Source organism: Geotrypetes seraphini, chromosome 2 (genome assembly GCF_902459505.1).
Source record: "Geotrypetes seraphini chromosome 2, aGeoSer1.1, whole genome shotgun sequence".
In the NCBI taxonomy this organism is placed as follows: Eukaryota; Metazoa; Chordata; class Amphibia; order Gymnophiona; family Dermophiidae; genus Geotrypetes; species Geotrypetes seraphini.
Window position 1 is genome coordinate 529018619 of NC_047085.1, and position 17851 is coordinate 529036469.

At 44.0% G+C, this 17851-nt stretch overlaps 1 protein-coding gene across 3 annotated transcripts in view; it reads left to right on the top strand.

Annotated features, from left to right (window-relative positions):
- The window catches only part of LOC117354787 (regenerating islet-derived protein 4-like), a 267166-nt gene that overhangs the window by 10317 nt on the left and 238998 nt on the right, over positions 1-17851 (top strand). For all 3 annotated transcript variants that reach the window (XR_004538251.1, XR_004538252.1, XM_033932760.1), the window contains exon 2: positions 11956-12059. Coding sequence is in view for 1 of the 3 variants with exons in the window: in XM_033932760.1 (XP_033788651.1) it covers positions 11956-12059 (104 nt within the window). In the remaining 2 variants the exon portion in view is untranslated. The remainder of the gene's footprint in view (positions 1-11955; positions 12060-17851) is intronic.

Below are 17851 nucleotides of genomic sequence, written 5' to 3' on the forward strand. Positions count from 1 at the left end.
GGCCTTACTTTACCATAGATGTCTGGTCAGCGCAGACCTTACTTTCCAACTTCTGACTGTAGAAGTCTGGCCACCACAGACCTTATTTTCCAGATACTGATTTGGAGGCATAGTAACATAGTAAATGACAGCAGATATACTTTCTGGTGTCACCATGAAATTTTCCGCCCCTGTAAGAAGTCTTCCCGGTACTGTCCTTAGGTTCCAACTGCGGGAGTTGCCGTTGAAGCTCACTCCAGCCTATCCAAACCATCTCCTTTGTGGAATTCAGACCATGAAAGTTTGCCCATTCATATTCTAATTAGAAATCTTCTGTGTTCATCCCACACTTTTTTGAATGCCGTCACTGTTTTCCTATCCACCACCTCCCTGGGGAGGACATTCCAGGCATCCATCACCCTCTCCATGAAAAATAATTTCCTAACATTACTCCTAAGTTTACCACCCCCTCATCCTCAATTTATGTCCTCTAGTTTTACAGTTTCCCTTCTCTGTAAAAGATTTGGTCCTATATTAATACATTTCAAATATTTAAATGTCTGTATCATATCACCACTGCTCCTCCTCTCCTAAAGAGTATACATGTTGAGATTTTCTAGTCTCTTTTCATACTTCTTTTGGTACAAACCCATCATATTTGTTGCTTTTCTCTGGACTGCTTCAAGTCTTATAACCTTGACCAGATACGGCCTCCAAAACTGAACACAATACTCCAAGTGGGGCCTCACCAACGATCTGTACAGGGGCATCAACACCTCCTATTTTCTGCTGGTTACACCTCTCTCTATGCATCCTTCTGGCTACAGCCACTGCCTTGTCACACTGCTTCTTATACACGAATATAGGATGTCCGGTGCAATATTCGGAGAGACCCCCCAGGAAAGAGACTTGGGAGTACTGGTCAACAAGTCGATGAAGCCATCCACTCAATGTGCGGCGGCGGCGAAAAGGGCGAACAGGATGCTAGGAATGATTAAGAAGGGGATCATGAACAGATCACAGAAAGTTATCATGTCGCTGTACTGGGCCATGGTACATCCCCACCTGGAATACTGCATCCAGCAATGGTTGCCATACTTGAAGAAGGACAAATTACTACTTGAAAGGGTCCAGAGAAGAGCAACTAAAATGGTTAAAGGGCTGGAGGAGTTGCCGTACAATGAGAGGCTAGAGAAACTCCCTTGAAAAGAGGAGACAGAGTGGACATGATCGAAACATTCAAGATAATGAAGGGAATAGACTTAGTAGATAAAGACAGGTTGTTCACCCTCTCCAAGGTAGAGAGAACGAGAGGGCATTCTTTCTAAAGTTAAAAGGGGATAGATTCCATACAAACGTAAGGAAGTTCTTCTTCACCCAGAGAGTGGTAGAAAAACAGAACACTCTTCCGGAGGCTGTTATAGGGGAAAACACCCTCCAAGTATTCAAGACAAAGTTAGACAAGTTCCTGCTGAACCAGAATGTACACAGGTAAGACTAGTCTCAGTTAGGGCACTGGTCTTTGATCTAAGGGCTGCCATGTGAGCAGACTGCTGGGCATGATGGACCACTGGTCTGAGCCAGCAGCAGCAATTCATATGTTCTTATGTTCATCGCCTTCAGATCCTCAGACATTAATTCTAACCCTTTGGCAATATCACTCACAAACATATAGAAACATAGAATATAACGGCAGAAAAGGGCCGACGGCCCAACAAGTCTGCCCATTCAAGAACCCTCCCTCCGAACTAGTCTGCCTACTCAAGAACCCTTCTTCCCTGGAGTATCTATCGTTTGAGCATAACTCTGTAGTACTCCCACCTGTTTGTTCCATCGACTCTTGAAGTCGAGCACGCTACTGGCCTCGACCACCTGGCGGGGAAGATCATTCCATCGATCAATCACCCGTTCGGTGAAGAAGTATTTCCTGGTGTCACCATAAAATCTTCCTCCCTTAAGTTTTAGTGGATGCCCTCTTGTCGCCGTGGGACCCTTTAGAAAAAAGATTTCCTCCTCCACTTTGATGTGACCCATGATGTATTTAAATGTTTCAATCATGTCCCCCCTTTCTCTGCGCTCTTCGAGAGAATATAACATTACATTACTGATTTCTATTCTGCCTCAACCTTGCAGTTCTGGCCGGATTACAAAAGAGACAACTGGACATTTCCATTTTTACGGGAGGAGAAGGTATTTGGGAAATTTAAAAGCGAATTAAAAACCTTTTTATTTAAAGATGCATTTGCTACTTAATTAAATTTTATTATAAAGTATTATTTTATTTTTTATTTCTTTTTTTCTCTTCCCAGTTTCCTTTTGTATTTACCATGTATGTCCTTTCTTTACTATAAAAATGGATTTCATCCCCTCTTTCCTTTTGTTTATATTATAATTAATTAAGTGTATGTAATGTTTTTGTCTCCTTATGTATGCATATTTTATTGTACATCGCTTAGAAATCAGATTAAGCGATTGAACAAATCAATTAATAAACTTGAAACTTAAAACTTGAGTTACAAGAAACATAGAAACATAGAAATAGATGGCAGATAAGGGCCACGGCCCATCAAGTCTGCCCACTCCAATGACCCTCCCTATCTATCTTTGCGGATAGATCCCACATGTCTGTCCCATCTGGCCTTAAAATCTGGCACGCTGCTGGCCTCAATAACCTGAAGTGGAAGACTATTCCAGCTATCAACCACCCTTTCGGTGAAGAAGAATTTCCTAGTGTCACCGTGCAGTTTCCCGCCCCTAATTTTCCACTGATGCCCCCTTGTTGCCGCGGGACCCTTGAAAAAGAAGATATCCTCTTCCACCTCGATGCGACCTGTGAGGTACTTGAATGTCTCGATCATATCTCCCCTCTCTCTACGTTCCTCGAATGAGTAGAGCTGCAACTTCCCTAACCGCTCTTCGTATGGGAGCTCCTTGAGTCCCGAGACCATCCTGGTGGCCATTCTTTGGACTGATTCCAGTCTCAGCACATCCTTGCAGTAATGTGGCCTCCAAAATTGCACACAGTACTCCAGGTGCGGTCTCAACATGGATCTATACAGTGGCATAATGACTTCAGGTTTACGGCTGACGAAACTCCTGCGTATGCAACCTATGATTTGCCTTGCTTTGGATGAAGCTTGCTCTACTTGATTTGCAGACTTCATGTCTTCCCTGACAATCACTCCTAAGTCTCTTTCTGCTTCAGTTTTTGTCAAGATCTCGCCATTTAGGGTGTAAATCCTGCATGGATTTCGGCTTCCCAGGTGCATGACTTTGCATTTTTTGGCATTGAAACTGAGTTGCCAGGACCTAGACCAGCGTTCCAGTAGAAGTAGGTCGTGCATCATATCGTCTGCCATTGAATTTTTGTCTGTTGTGCTTTTGCTCACTACATTGCTTAGTTTGGCATCATCGGCGAATAATGTTATTTTACCTCGGAGCCCTTCTGTCAAGTCTCTTATGTAGATGTTGAATAAGATTGGGCCCAGGACGGAGCCCTGTGGCACTCCACTTATCACCTCTGACGTTTCGGAGGGGGTGCCATTCACCACTACCCTCTGAAGCCTACCTCCAAGCCAGTTCCCAACCCAATTGGTCAATGTATCGCCCAAACCTAAAGAACTCATCTTGCTCAGCAACCTGCGGTGTGGTACGCTATCAAATGCTTTGCTGAAATCCAAGTAGACGATGTCCAGGGACTCACCAATATCCAGTTTCCTCGTCACCCAGTCAAAGAAGCTGATCAGGTTGGATTGGCAGGATCTCCCCTTAGTAAATCCATGTTGGCGGGGATCCCGTAGATTCTCCTCGTCCATGATCCTATCCAATTGGCGTTTGATTAGGTTTTCCATTAGTTTGCTCACTATTGATGTGAGATTCACTGGTCTGTAGTTTGCCATCTTCATCCTGGAGCCTTTCTTGTGGAGTGGAATGACGTTAGCTGTCTTCCAGTCCATCGGGACGTTACCTGTACTAAGGGAGAGATTGAAGATCGCGGATAGCGGTTCCGCTAGGACATCACCCAACTCCCTGAGCACCCTAGGGTGTAGGTTGTCAGGCCCCATTGCCTTGTTGACTTTGATTTTTGACAGCTCGCAGTAGAAGAATGGTGCAGTACAGTTTAGGGAATGGGATACAGCAGGGAAGATTGGGCTATTCCTGTGGGTTTACAATTTGGGATGCTGTACAAATAGGAGATAGTGTAGTTCCAGTATATGTACAGTTAGGGAAGCAGTTGACATGTTTGAGGCTTTGAAGAGAAGGATAACTGGTGAAGGGGGGCGGATGGGGGAGTTACGCAGAGGGGAATCCAGGTTAGAGTTATGACATCTGTATAAATTTTTTGAATAGATGGGTTTTGATTTCTTTGCGAAAAGTTTTAAAGTCGCTTGTTGTTGTCAGCAGGTTGGAGATGGTATGGTCCAGTTTCACTGCTTGCGTCGCTAGAAGATTGTCAAATATCTTCTTGCGCTGGGTGCCTTTGAGTGGGGGATAGGTAAAAGGAGTCTTAGTTCTTCTTTGTCTAGTGGTGAGGTTTGGTTCAGTCTGATCAGCATTCTTCATATGGGATGTCTTTAAGTCCTGAGACCATCCTAGTGGCCATTCTCTGTATCGACTCCATTCTCTTCACATTCTTTTGAAAATGTGGCCTCCAAAATTGGCCACAGTACTCCAGGTGAGGTCTCACCATGGATCTGTATAACGGTAGTATGACTTCCGGCTTTCGGCTGATAAAGCTCCTTCTGATGCAACCCAGCATTTGTCTGGCCTTTGCTGAAGCTTTCTCCACCTGATTAGCAGCTTTCATATCTTCCTGGATGAGAACTCCCAAGTCCCTTTCTGAAGTAGTTCTTGTTAAGTTTTCACCGTTCAAGGTGTATGTTTTGCATGGATTCCGCTCCCAAGGTGCATTACTTTACATTTCTTGGCATTAAAGTTTAGTTGCCAAGTACTGGACCATTTTTCCAATACAAGCAGGTCTTGCTCCATAGTGTTGGGCCTGGTTGCGCTGTCAGGTTTTGAGGCCCTTGCCACAACGCTGCATAGTGTAGCGTCATCGGCAAATAGTGTAATTTTGCCTAAAAAGTCCCTGAGTCAGATCCCCTACAAAGATATTAAATAGCATCGGGCCCAAGACCGAGCCCTATGGCATTCCACTGGTCATTCTCAAAGTTTTTGAGGGGATATTGTTTACCACCACTCTTTGAAGCCTGCCACTAAGCCAGTCTTGTACCCATGCTGTCAGTGTTTCTCCTAGTCCTAGCGAGTTCATCTTATTTAATAACCTTCGGTGTGGAACACTATCAAAAGCCTTACTAAAGTCCAACTACACTATGTCTAGGGACTCACCCTCATCCAGTTTTTTTGTTACCCAATCAAAGAAGCTTATCAGATTGGATTGACAAGACCTTCCCTTTGTAAAGCCATGCTGGTGGGGATCTCTTAATCTTTCATAATCCAGGAACGTGTCTAGTCTGTTCTTAATCAATTTTTCCATGAGTTTACTCACTATTGATGTGAGACTCATCGGTCTATAATTTTCAGCCTCTGACCTACCTCCTTTTTTGTGGAGCGGGATAACGTTGGCTGTTTTCCAGTCTAGGGGTACTTTTCCCTTGCTCAGGGAAAGATTGAAGAGCACGTCTAACGGCTCAGCCAGGACATTGCTCAATTCTCGAAGTACTCTAGGGTGTAGATTGTCCGGGCCCATAGCTTTGTTCACTTTTATTTTTGATAGCTCACGGTAGACTTCGCTTGTAGTAAATTCCATGTCCCGGAATGGGTCTTCCGAACCCCCCCTTATCTGTAGCTGAGGACCGGATCCTGGTGCTTCGCAGGTGAAGACTGAGCAGAAGTAGTTATTGAGTATTTGTGCTCTGTCTGCATCCGAGTCTGTAAAGTTGCCGTCAGGTTTCTTTAGGTGCCCAATACCGCTTGTGTTCTTCTTCCTGTCGCTAACGTATTTAAAAAAGGATTTCTCCCCTTTCTTTACCTGCCTAGCTATGTCTTCCTCATAGAAACATAGAAATAGACGGCAGATAAGGGCCACGGCCCATCCAGTCTGCCCACCCTAATGTCCCTCCCCAACCTTTGCCCTGTGAATAGATCCCACGTGCCGATCCCATTTGGTCTTAAAATCAGGCACGCTGCTGGCCTCCATCACCTGTAGTGGAAGACTATTCCAGCAATCAACCACTCTTTCAGTGAAAAAGAATTTCCTGGTGTCACCTCGTAGTTTCCCGCCCCTGATTTTCCACGGATGCCCTCTTGTTGTCGTGGGACCCTTGAAAAAGAAGATATCTTCCTCCGCCTCGATGCGGCCCGTAAGATACTTGAACGTCTCAATCATGTCTCCCCTCTCTCTGCGCTCCTCGAGCGAGTATAGCTGCAATTTGTCAAGCCGTTCTTCGTACGGAAGATCCTTGAGTCCCGAGACCATTTGGGTGGCCATTCTCTGCACCGACTCCAGTCTCAGCACATCCTTGCGATAATGCGGCCTCCAGAATTGCACACAGTATTCCAGGTGGGGCCTCACCATGGATCTATACAATGGCATAATGACTTCCGCCTTACGACTGACGAAACCCCTTCGTATGCAGCCCATGATTTGTCTTGCCTTGGACGAAGCCTGTTCCACTTGATTGGCAGACTTCATGTCTTCACTGACGATTACCCCCAAGTCTCGTTCTGCTACCGTTTTTGCTAGGATCTCGCCATTAAGGGTATAAGACTTGCATGGATTTTGGCTGCCCAGGTGCATAACTTTGCATTTTTTGGCATTGAAGTTGAGTTGCCATGTCCTAGACCATCGCTCCAGTAGGAGTAGGTCGTGCATCATGTTGTCGTGCATTGAATCTTCGTCTGTTGTGCATTTGCCCACTACATTACTTAGTTTGGCGTCATCAGCGAATAATGTTATTTTACCTCGAAGCCCTTCTGCCAAGTCTCTTATAAAGATGTTGAATAGGATTGGGCCCAAGACTGAGCCCTGTGGCACTCCACTGATCACCTCCGTCATTTCGGAGGGGGTGCCGTTCACCACCACCCTTTGAAGCCTACCTCCAAGCCAGTTCTCAACCCATTGCGTCAATGTGTCGCCTAATCCTATAGAACTCATCTTGCTCAGCAACCTGCGGTGTGGTACGCTATCGAATGCTTTGCTAAAGTCCAGGTACACGATGTCCAGGGACTCCCCAATATCCAGCTTCCCCGTCACCCAATCAAAGAAGCTGATCAGGTTGGATTGGCATGATCTCCCTTTAGTAAATCCATGTTGTCGGGGATCCCATAGATTCTCCTCATCCAGGATCTTATCCAATTGGCGTTTGATTAGAGTTTCCATTAGTTTGCTCACTATCGATGTTAGACTCACTGGTCTGTAGTTTGCTGTCTCCATCTTTGAGCCTTTCTTGTGGAGTGGAATGACGTTAGCCGTCCTCCAGTCCAACGGGACGCTGCCTGTACTAAGGGAGAGGTTGAAGAGCGCGGACAGTGGCTCCGCCAAGACATCACTCAGCTCCCTTAGCACCCTGGGATGCAGGTTGTCCGGCCCCATCGCTTTGTTAACCTTGAGCTTTGACAGCTCACTGTAGACACTGCTGGGCGTAAACTCAAAGTTACTATACGGGTCAACTGAGCCAACCCTTGTCTGTAGCTGAGGGCCGAGCCCCGGCTCTTCTCGGGTGAAGACTGAGCAGAAGTATTCATTTAATAGTTGGGCTATCCGGAGTTTAGCCTCTGACTGTCGTTTTAACTTTTCTGGATTTTGCCATATAGGTTTCTTTAGCTTCAGATTGCTGTGATTGTTTGTAGGTAATGAACGCTTTTTTTTTTGTTTGTTTTACTAGTTTTGAGATCTCTGCGGAGAACCACTGTGGTTTGTTTTTCCTGCGTCATTTGCTCATGGTTTTTATGTATATGTTGGTTGTTTCTAGCAGTGTAGATTTCAGAGTCGACCATAGTTCCTCTATATTGTCTGTCGTGCTTTGATTTTGCAGCATGTTGTAAATGTAGTCCCCCATGCCCTGAAAGTTAGTTCCTTTAAAATTTAGTACCTTAGTCGACGTATTTGACCTAGTGGTTCCTTTATTAAGGTAGAACCACAGCATGTTGTGATCGCTGGATGCCAAGGTGTCTCCCACCGATACCTCTGTGACACTGTCACCGTTGGTGAGCAATAGGTCCAGGATTGCCTGACCCCTGGTGGGTTCCAATACCATCTGCTTGAGGCATGCTCCTCGCATGGAGGCTAGTATCCTCTTGCTGCCGCTGGTTGTAGCGGAAGGTTTGTTCCAGTCCACATCGGACATATTGAAGTCTCCCACCAGCACTATATCTCCATGCAGTGTGATGGTCTCAATGTCTTCCATTAGCTCATTGTCTGCTTGCTCCTTTTGTCTAGGTGGTCTGTATACAACACCAAGATACAGGCATTTGTTATTGCCCCTGGCAAGGTTCATCCAGAGGGACTCTCCCGTATACTTGATGTCTGTGATTTTAGTAACTTTGATGTCTTCTCTAATGTACAGAACTACCGGGCCATGGTGCGCCCTCACCTGGAGTACTGCGTCCAGCACTGGTCGTCGTACATGAAGAAGGACATATTAATACTCGAAAGGGTCCAGAGAAGAGCAACTAAGATGGTTAAGGGGTTGGAGGATCTGCCGTACGGTGACAGATTAGAGAAACTGGGCCTCTTCTCCCTAGAACAGAGGAGATTGAGAGGAGACATGATCGAAACATTGAAGATACTGAAGGGGATAGACTTAGTAGATAAGGACAGGTTGTTCATCTCTCCAAGGTAGGGAGAACAAGAGGGCACTCTTTAAAGTTGAAAGGGGATAGATTCCGTACAAACGTAAGGAAGTTCTTCTTCACCCAGAGAGTGGTGGAAAACTGGAACGCTCTCCCGGAAGCTATCGTAGGGGAAAACAATCTCCAGGGATTCAAGACAAAGTTAGACAAGTTCCTACTGAATAAGGTCGTACACTAGTAAGGCTAGTCTCAGTTAGGGCACTGGTCTTTTGCAAAAGGGCCGCTGCGTGAGTAGACTGCTGGGCATGATGGGCCACTGGTCTGACCCAACAGCGGCATCTCTTATAAACTAAACTAAACTAAACCTTAAGTTTATATACCGCGTCATCTCCACAGAAGTGGAGCTCGACACGGTTTACAGGAATTAAAAAACAAAGAAAGGAGCTCCAATGGAAGGAAGGAGGGCTTGGTAAACAGGAAGGGGGAGGGGGGGAGGGAGGGGGAAGTTACATTTTGGAGAAAAGCCAGGTTTTCAGATGTTTTCTGAAGTGTTGTAGGGAGGTCGAACTCCGAAGATGGGCAGTAAAGCTGTTCCACAGTTCGGTGATCCTGAAGAGGAGGGACGTTCCAAGTTTTCCTGTGTGGGAAATGCCATTTAGAGAAGGGAAGGATAGTTTGAATTTCTGAGTGGATCTGGTGGGATGAGTACTCGAGAGCCAAGATAGAGGAAAGAGGGGAGGAAGGATGCCGTGAAGAGATTTGAAGGTAAGACAGGCGCATTTGTAGCGAACCCTGAGGAAGACTGGGAGCCAGTGAAGCTTAGACAGAAGAGGGGAGACATGGTCGAATTTGCCTTTTGCGAAGATTAGTTTAGCTGCGGTGTTCTGAATCCGTTGAAGTCTGGTGAGACTTTTCTTTGTTAGGCTTAGGTAGATGGAGTTGCAGTAATCCAGTCTGGAAAGAATGATGGACTGGACAAGGACAGCGAAATGTTGCTGGTGGAAGCAGGATCTTATGTTCTTACCCCTCCTCCTGATTTGCCCTCTCTGTCTTGACGGAGTAAGTTATAACCTGGTATGACCATATCCCATCCATGGGACTCCGAGAACCAAGTTTCTGATATCGCCACTACATCAAGGTCAGCGTTTCTCATTTCCGTTTCCAGTTCTAGTATTTTGTTGCCTAAGCTACGGGCATTAGCATACATGGCTGTCCATTCTTTTATTTTGTATGGAGTGTTTTCTGGTTGAGATAGTTTGTCCCCATCAATCGTGCCTTTGTCACCCCTTCTGATGCCTCAGCCTCCTTCAGTGTCCAAGCGATTTCTCCCCCCTGACGTCTTGTCCATGCAAGTTTACCCCACTGACCTCAAGATGGAGTCTTCATCTTTTCCTTTGTCCCCCACTCTACCGACTTGATTGCTTACCTCAGATACTAAGTCCCTGTCTTTCACTCTGCCTTCTTCCCCCCCTCTGTCCCCTTTAGTATTCGTGCAATTTCTTATCTCCGAGTTACTTACCCAACTTGTGTGAGTGTGGGTCCCCTCCCCCAGCTCACCTAGTTTAAAGCTTTTTGAAGCAAGTGAGCCAGGCGTCATCCCAGGATGTTCTTCCCTCTTCTGGTTAGGTGTAGGCCATCAGGCCCCTGCTGTCCTTGAAGTGCCCCTCCGTGGTACAGGAAGCCGAAGTTCATCTCCTTGCACCAACCCCTTAGCCACTCGTTAGTCCTCTTGATCCGTTCTTCTCTGGCTCTCCCTTTGTCTCTTACCGGTAGTATGGAGGAGAAGACCACTTGCGCTTCCATTTGCTTCAGTTTTTCTCCTAGGGCTCTGAAGTCTTCTTGTATCTGCTCCGGGGATTCCTGGCTATGTCATTTGTCCCAACGTGGATGAGGAGCATTGGGTAGTGGTCTTGGGGCTTAATTATTTTGCCTATGCAGGTATTCAAATCCCGGATCTTGGCTCCTGGTAGACAGCAGACCTCTCTTGCTTGTAGATCAGGTCTGCATACCGGTCCCTCAGTTCCCCGCAGCATAGAGTCCCCAATGACAACTACTCCTCGCTTCTTGAACAGAATCAGCCCCAGCTCCAATCCTTTACTACTCACCTTTCCTTTCTCTGGGCAAATTCCATTAATCGCCACCCTCTGACATCTGTCCACCACCCATTTTGTAATCTAGTTCACTACTTTAGGTCCTATCTTCAGTTGGTCAAGTTTATTCAAGAGCCTTCTATGATGAACTGTGTCAAAGGTTTTGCTGAAATCTACGCAAATTATAGCTAGCGTACTTCTTCGATCTAATTCGCTGGTCACACAGTAAAAGAATTCAATCAGATTCATTTGGCATGATTTATCTTTAGTAAATCCATGTTGTCTCAAATCTTGTAATCCATTAGATTCTGGGAATTTCACTATCCTCTCCTTCAGCAACGCTTCTATTATTTTTCCAATAACCAAAGTAAGGCTTACAGGTTTGTATTTTCCCATGTCATCTCTGCGATCACTTTGGTGAAGAGGAACCACATCTGCTTTTATCCAGTCCCATGGAACCACTCCCGTCCCCAGGTATTTATTGAACAAATTTTCAAGTGGATCTGCAAGAGTCTCTCTGAGCTCCCTCAATATCCTGCGATGGATCCTGTCCTGTTTCATGGCTTTGTCCACCTTCAGTTTTTCATAAACAATTTCTTCCTTGAATGGCATGGTATCCATCCATTCTTATTTATAATTTTGTCCTGCCAATCGCAGTTCTTCTCCAGGATTTTCTTCCTTGAACACAGAACAGAAGTATTTTCTTCTGTCTCGCCATTTCGCCCTATCCCAAACTTGAAAACACTTGAGAATCCTCCTAGATTTCTTCTATTTGTCTCGCCATTTCGCCCTATCCCAAGCTTGTTTAAATTCAGATCATGGTTTTGGTTACTGCTCTGTTTTATTGTACTTAATATTTTGCCCTTGGTGGTAAACATAATCATGTGGTTTACATAAAAAAAACTTTTTTTTAAGATTAGAAAGGAACACCAATCAGTATGCCAGTAGAGTTTTGTAGACATCTACCACAAGCATTCTCTTGTGTTTCCTCTGAAGTATCCTTTCTGTAACTTCCTATCATGCTTCCTTGTCTTTTCATGGTGTATTATTAATGCATTACTTCTTCATGCATAAATTGCCATATCAAATTTGAATCTATTTTCAAATGCTGTGTTTCTGTTTGATTTTACAGGGAGAAGACTTCACTGATATTGTTGTCTGGCATATTTTCTATGCTACTACTAACCTGTATCACTCTCAGTGAGCCCTTTGCAAATGAGTTCTTTCTGTTCTCAGGTAACCCTGCTGTCAGGTAAACGTGAAATGTCCTGTCTAGATTGTAAGCTCTTCTGAGCAAGGACTGTCTATTGTATGTTAAAATGTACAGTGCGTATGCCTTTCAGCGCTATAGAAATAATAAATAGTAGTAGTAATTACATTACATTAGGGATTTCTATTCCGCCATTACCTTGCGGTACAAGGCGGATTACAAAAGAGTTAAAGAGGGTGTTTTACAAAAAGATTTCTGGTCCTTTTTGGGGAAAAAAAGAGTAGAGCAGGTTGATTTGGGGGTTCAGGGGGTTAGAGGGATGAAAGAAGGAAGCTTGAGAGGTTAGGACTTTTTCATGGATTTTTTGAAAAGTATAGTCATTATTTCTTTTCTGAAAGCTTTGTAATCTGGGGTCGTTATCAGAAGGTTGGCAATTTGGTTGTCTATTTTTGCTGCTTGAGTGGCTAAGAGGCCATCATATAGTTTTTTTCCGTTTAACTTCTTTGATTGGCGGGTGTGTGAATGGAGTGTGAGTTTTCCTATGTCTGGTTGAGGTGGTTTGGATGAGGCGGTTGTTCAAAGAGGTTGGGCTATCTCCGTTTAAAGTTTTAAATAGTAGACAGTAGAATTTGAATAGTATTCTTGCTGGAATTGGAAGCCAGTGAGAGTTGAGGTATGCTTCTGTGATGTGGTCGTGTTTCCTCAATGAGTAGATGAGTCTCAGAGCTGTGTTTTGAATTGTTTGTAGTTGTTTTGTTATTGTAGCAGGGTACGGGAGATAGAGGATGTTGCAATAGTCTAGTGGTATTAGTGATTGTACTATGAGCTGAAATTGTGTTTTCTCGAAGAATTTTCTGACTTGTCTTAAGTTTCTCATAACTGCAAATGATTTCTGTATTGTTTTAATGATTTGTGGTTGCATGGTGCAGCATCTGTCTATTGTTATTCCTAGTAGTTTTAGGGTGGGTTGTATGAAGTAGTTAATTGCATTGATTTCTATGTTGGTTATGGTTGGGGGTTTGTTATTTTCGAGGAGGATGAATTTTGTTTTGTCTGGGTTCAGTTTCAGTTTGTGATCTTTCATCCAAGCCGCTACTGTTTCAAGTGTTTGGTGTAGTGCATCTGTCATGGAGGGCTTTGGTTGATCAAAAGATATGAGAATGGTGATGTCATCTGCATAACTGTAGGAAGATAGGCCTAGTTTGTCCAGGTGGGTACTGAGGGAGGCAGTGTAGAGGTTGAAAAGAGTAGGGGATAGTGACAATCCTTGGGATACGCCGCAGGGGTTTGACCAAGTTTCTGATTTTTCTTTATCTGATTTTACTCTGTAGGTTCTGGATTTTAGGAATCCTTCGAACCATGAGTATACTTTATCTGTGATACCTATTGTGTCCAAAATTTGCAGTAGGGTGTTATGGTCCACCAGGTCGAATGCAGCGATCAGGTCCAGTTGTATGAGCATCATTTTTTTCCCTGTACTGAGGTGTTGTCTAGCAGTGTCCATGAGGGATCCTAGTAGCGTCTCAGTGCTGAAGTTGGTTCTGAAACCGGATAGTGTGGAGTGGAGTATGTTGTGGTCTTCTAGATAATTGGAGAGGAGTTTGGCTTCTAGCCCTTCTATTATTTTGACATATAGTGGTATGGAGGCAATGGGTCTGTGGTTGGATGGTTGGTCCGTTGGTCCTTTAGGGTCTTTTAGGATCAGGGTGATGATGATTTCACTGAGTTCAGTTGGGAAGATGCCGTTTGTGAACGTGGTTTGCATCCAATGTAGGAGAAGAGCTCGGTATTTAATGCTGGAGGATTTTAAGAGATATGGAGGACAATGATTGAGATCACATGAAGCATGTCTGTACTTTTTGTAGAGTTTGTTGAATTTGGGCCATTGTAATAGTAGGACAACGTCTCTAAATGGGATTTTTGCACATAGCATTACAGTAATGAACCTCACTCCTAAGCCAGGGCATGTAGAGCATGATCTTATTCTCTCAGATTTACTCCTAATCCTTGCAAAGTCCTTGCATTGCACCAAAGAGCTTTCTTCTAGTGTTGATAAGATGTTACATGTATAAGCAATTTATCCAGGTGTGTTTGGAAATTCTTTGTAATGAGGTCTGTGGCACCCAAACCAATGGGAAATATTTGTGTGTCCTTGTGCCACATTTTCTTGTCTTAGACTGCATTTCTTGATGCTTAAACATAGAAACATAGAATATGACGGCAGAAAAGGCCCGGTGGCCCAACAAGTCTGCCCAATCAAGATCCCTCTCACCCTCGAGAAACTATCCTCTATTATACCTCTTTAGCGACCCTATCTGCTTGTCCCATTGTCTCTTGAAGTCTAGCGTGTTATTGGCTTTGACTACCTGACGTGGAAGACCATTCCATATAGAAACATAGAATTCCATTCTCTACACGATTCACTAAGTAATTGCTTGGGAATAACAACTCTGTAATCAAGGCCGTTCTGTGTTTTCTCTTTCACCACTATGTCCAGTTTTCTGGCACCCAGCTTTTTATATGTTGGAATGGGGATGTCCCAAGTTATCACAAACTCTTTATTATCCATGATTCTCTTAGGATCATGATCCCAATGCTTTTCCAGAACAGTGATATTGTAGTGTTTACAAAGTTTCCAATGGATGAGACATGCCACCTTGTTTTGCCTTTCTATATAGTGATTTCTGCAATCATAACTTCACAGCCAACTACAAGATGAGTGATTGTTTCCAGCTTCTTCTTACAGAATTTACATTTTGATAGCAATCTGCTTCTCTTCCTCCAGTGTTTCCCACCGACGGGAACCATTGCCATATTGTTTGGGCCCTCTTCCCGCCTGATACATTCCCCTCTGGTATTCACAGTTCTTAACAGGAATCTCCACCACAATCTTTCCACTCTGTTTGTCTCCTGCATGGTTTCATGTGCAAGCTGTCTTCAGCTTGAATCCCTCATGAAGAAAGTAAAGGAACTAAGAGAGGAGGTGGCAAGACTGAGAAGCATCCGTGAGAATGAGAAGTACATCGATGAAATATTTCAGGAGGCATCAAAGATTTCAAGCAGTGGGGAAGAAGAGGCTGTGCTGAGGGAAGACAGCTGGACTCAGATTACGGAAACCTGCAAGATTTGGTACTGTGACTCCATCCACACTTGAACTGAAGAACTGGTATGCTGCCCTGGAAGTGGAGGAAATGAGAGGGTGGACCAGAGCTTGAAATCCTAAAAATTGCTGGATTCATGATCACTAGGTGGTTGGCAATTCTGAGGGGTACAGAAGCGTCCATCTGCAGACCAGACATGATGTTTTGGGAGGTATGCTGTCTGCCTGGTATCAAAATCCAAGATGCTAAGGAGAGATTACCAAGCCTGATGACTACTATTCGATATTGCTCATCCACATTAGCACTAACGATACTGCCAGGTACCCTTGCGAATGTATCAAAACATAAGAACATAAGAATTGCCGCAGCTGGATTAGACCAGTGGTCCATCGTGCCCAGCAGTCCGCTCCCGCAGCGGCCCTTAGGTCAAAGACCAGTGCCCTAACTGAGTCTAGCCTTACCTGCGTACATTCTGGTTCAGCAGGAACTTGTCTAACTTCGTCTTGAATCCTTGGAGGGTGTTTTCCCCTATAACAGCCTCCAGAAGAGCGTTCCAGTTTTCCACCACTCTCTGGGTGAAGAAGAACTTCCTTACGTCTGTACGGAATCTATCCCCTTTTAACTTTAGAGAGTGCCTTCTCGTTGTCTCTACCTGGGAGAGGGTGAATAACCTGTCTTTGCGAAGGAGCCTGAAAAGGATTAGGTCCCAATTCCTGCCCCATACTTTCTCTGTATCTGTCATTTGGAAGCCAGGTACCCGGGGACACATCTTAAAGACCAGAAATCATCTTTCAAACATGTCCGCTTTATTGTGAGCCTTACATCCCTTTTATATTATTCTAAATGAATCAGTGTTGTCAGCATGTGATGTAAACACAAACCATATGTGGACACAGATCACATGAAACTTTAAAGACATATCAGTGTTGTCAGCATTTTTTCTATCTCAAGACTGGAGTCCAAAAGGTCAGAAAAGCCTTAGCCAGCAGAGCCCCCTAATGCTGTTTGCAAATATGGCTTTATAAAAACAATTGAATTCACTTCACAACAAGTTAAGAACATATCTTTTCAAACATGCAATGGCCTTGTAATATATCAGCAAGAGAAGGCAAACAGTCTGGATTTACAACTTCAAACAAAGTTGAAAAAATACTGCAAGGCATATGAAAAGTATCCCTTCAATCCCCTCTTACGTCATGAAAATGACATCATAAATACACAGCATGAGCTGGAAGGGAGTGATACTCTAGATATGTCTCTCGAGGAGGGGTTTTAGGAGCTGTAATATGAATAACACAGTACATGAGCAGTCAAGACAAGAGTGCAGATAATAATAAAGATTATAACAATAAAAAGGTCTTTTACCCAACCCTGCATTCAACTAAAGTGCTGATCCCAAGAATTAGATAAATCAGAGTTACATTTGAGCTCAGCAAAGAGGTCTGCTAATTTCTGAATGGCCATAGTAGGACCTATATTGTCAGAAATAAAAGTGCAACAGCTTAAAGTACTAGGAAGAATTTAACAGAATTCTCAGCTAGAATCCTAGGACCATACGATTTTGAAAACCATCTGGGAAGTGGAGCCTAATTGATCAACAATACCTTGCAAGGCGTCCCTAGAGTAGTTCACAAAGCGTTGCTGATTATAATAAATTTAACTATTCCGATCAACATTCTTATTAATAGTAACAAAGGGAATAAGGAACTCAAACCCAGCCTTAACCTGAGCTCGGGCCTTAAATTCATCTGGGACCCCTCTTGGGACCCCTATAGCATCTATGTATACATGCGATCAGATTTAAATCGAGACAGAAAAGAGGAAAAACCATGTGAATAGGAAGGATACCTTTCAGAAAAATATGCAGGAGCATGATAACCTTAGCTAAAGTGCACTGGCCTATCCACTGGCTGGGTAGCTTAACAGGGAGCCAAAAGTCTCCATAAAGCCAGTAAATATCACCTAGGTTGAAAATCTGATGCAGCAACAATGGGGCATACCTATGAGCCAAGACAGAACAATAACCTGGGGGTAAATTACCTACAAAACTACCCTGTGTCAGATTAGAAACATGACATGTGTAATTACCCTTAATGGCAATATCAAGCTTTTTCTGTCCAGGCAGCAAAAAATATTTAGAACGCCACAGCGCACAAATGGGATCGGTAAATAACCCAAAAAAGCATGGTTGGATACCAGGAGGGAGGTCCAGAGGTACGGTTCCTAGATGGGGTCTAGCTTGAGCACATATGTAACAATTACTCTTATTATGTTGATCAGCAGTGAATTTCATCCATTCTAACCAAAGGTTACGTTCTGAAAACCCTACCTCAACAGCCATAGTATCTTCAAAAGTGGGATTGGCAATAGCCATCATGTCAGTAAGTTTATTGAATGTAGGGGCCAGTGGGTTAGTATTTTTGGGGCCCCCACAAAATGGCGGGAGAGGATGAGTGGAGGTAGATAGATCCTGTAAGAAAAACTGATGGGTCGGATAGCTAGACCCACCCTTAAACCATATGTCCATAATGTACATACCTTCATCAGTAGGTCTAGGGTTGTCAATAGTAAGAGAAAGCGTAATAATTTGTGCAGGAACACTTTTCCTATAACAGTTTCCAACCTTATGAAGGGTCATACAAGTAAGCAGTGATTTACCATTTCGGTCCACTTTTTTCAGAGTATTTTCTGATTTATAAACCCAGTCAGTATCAATA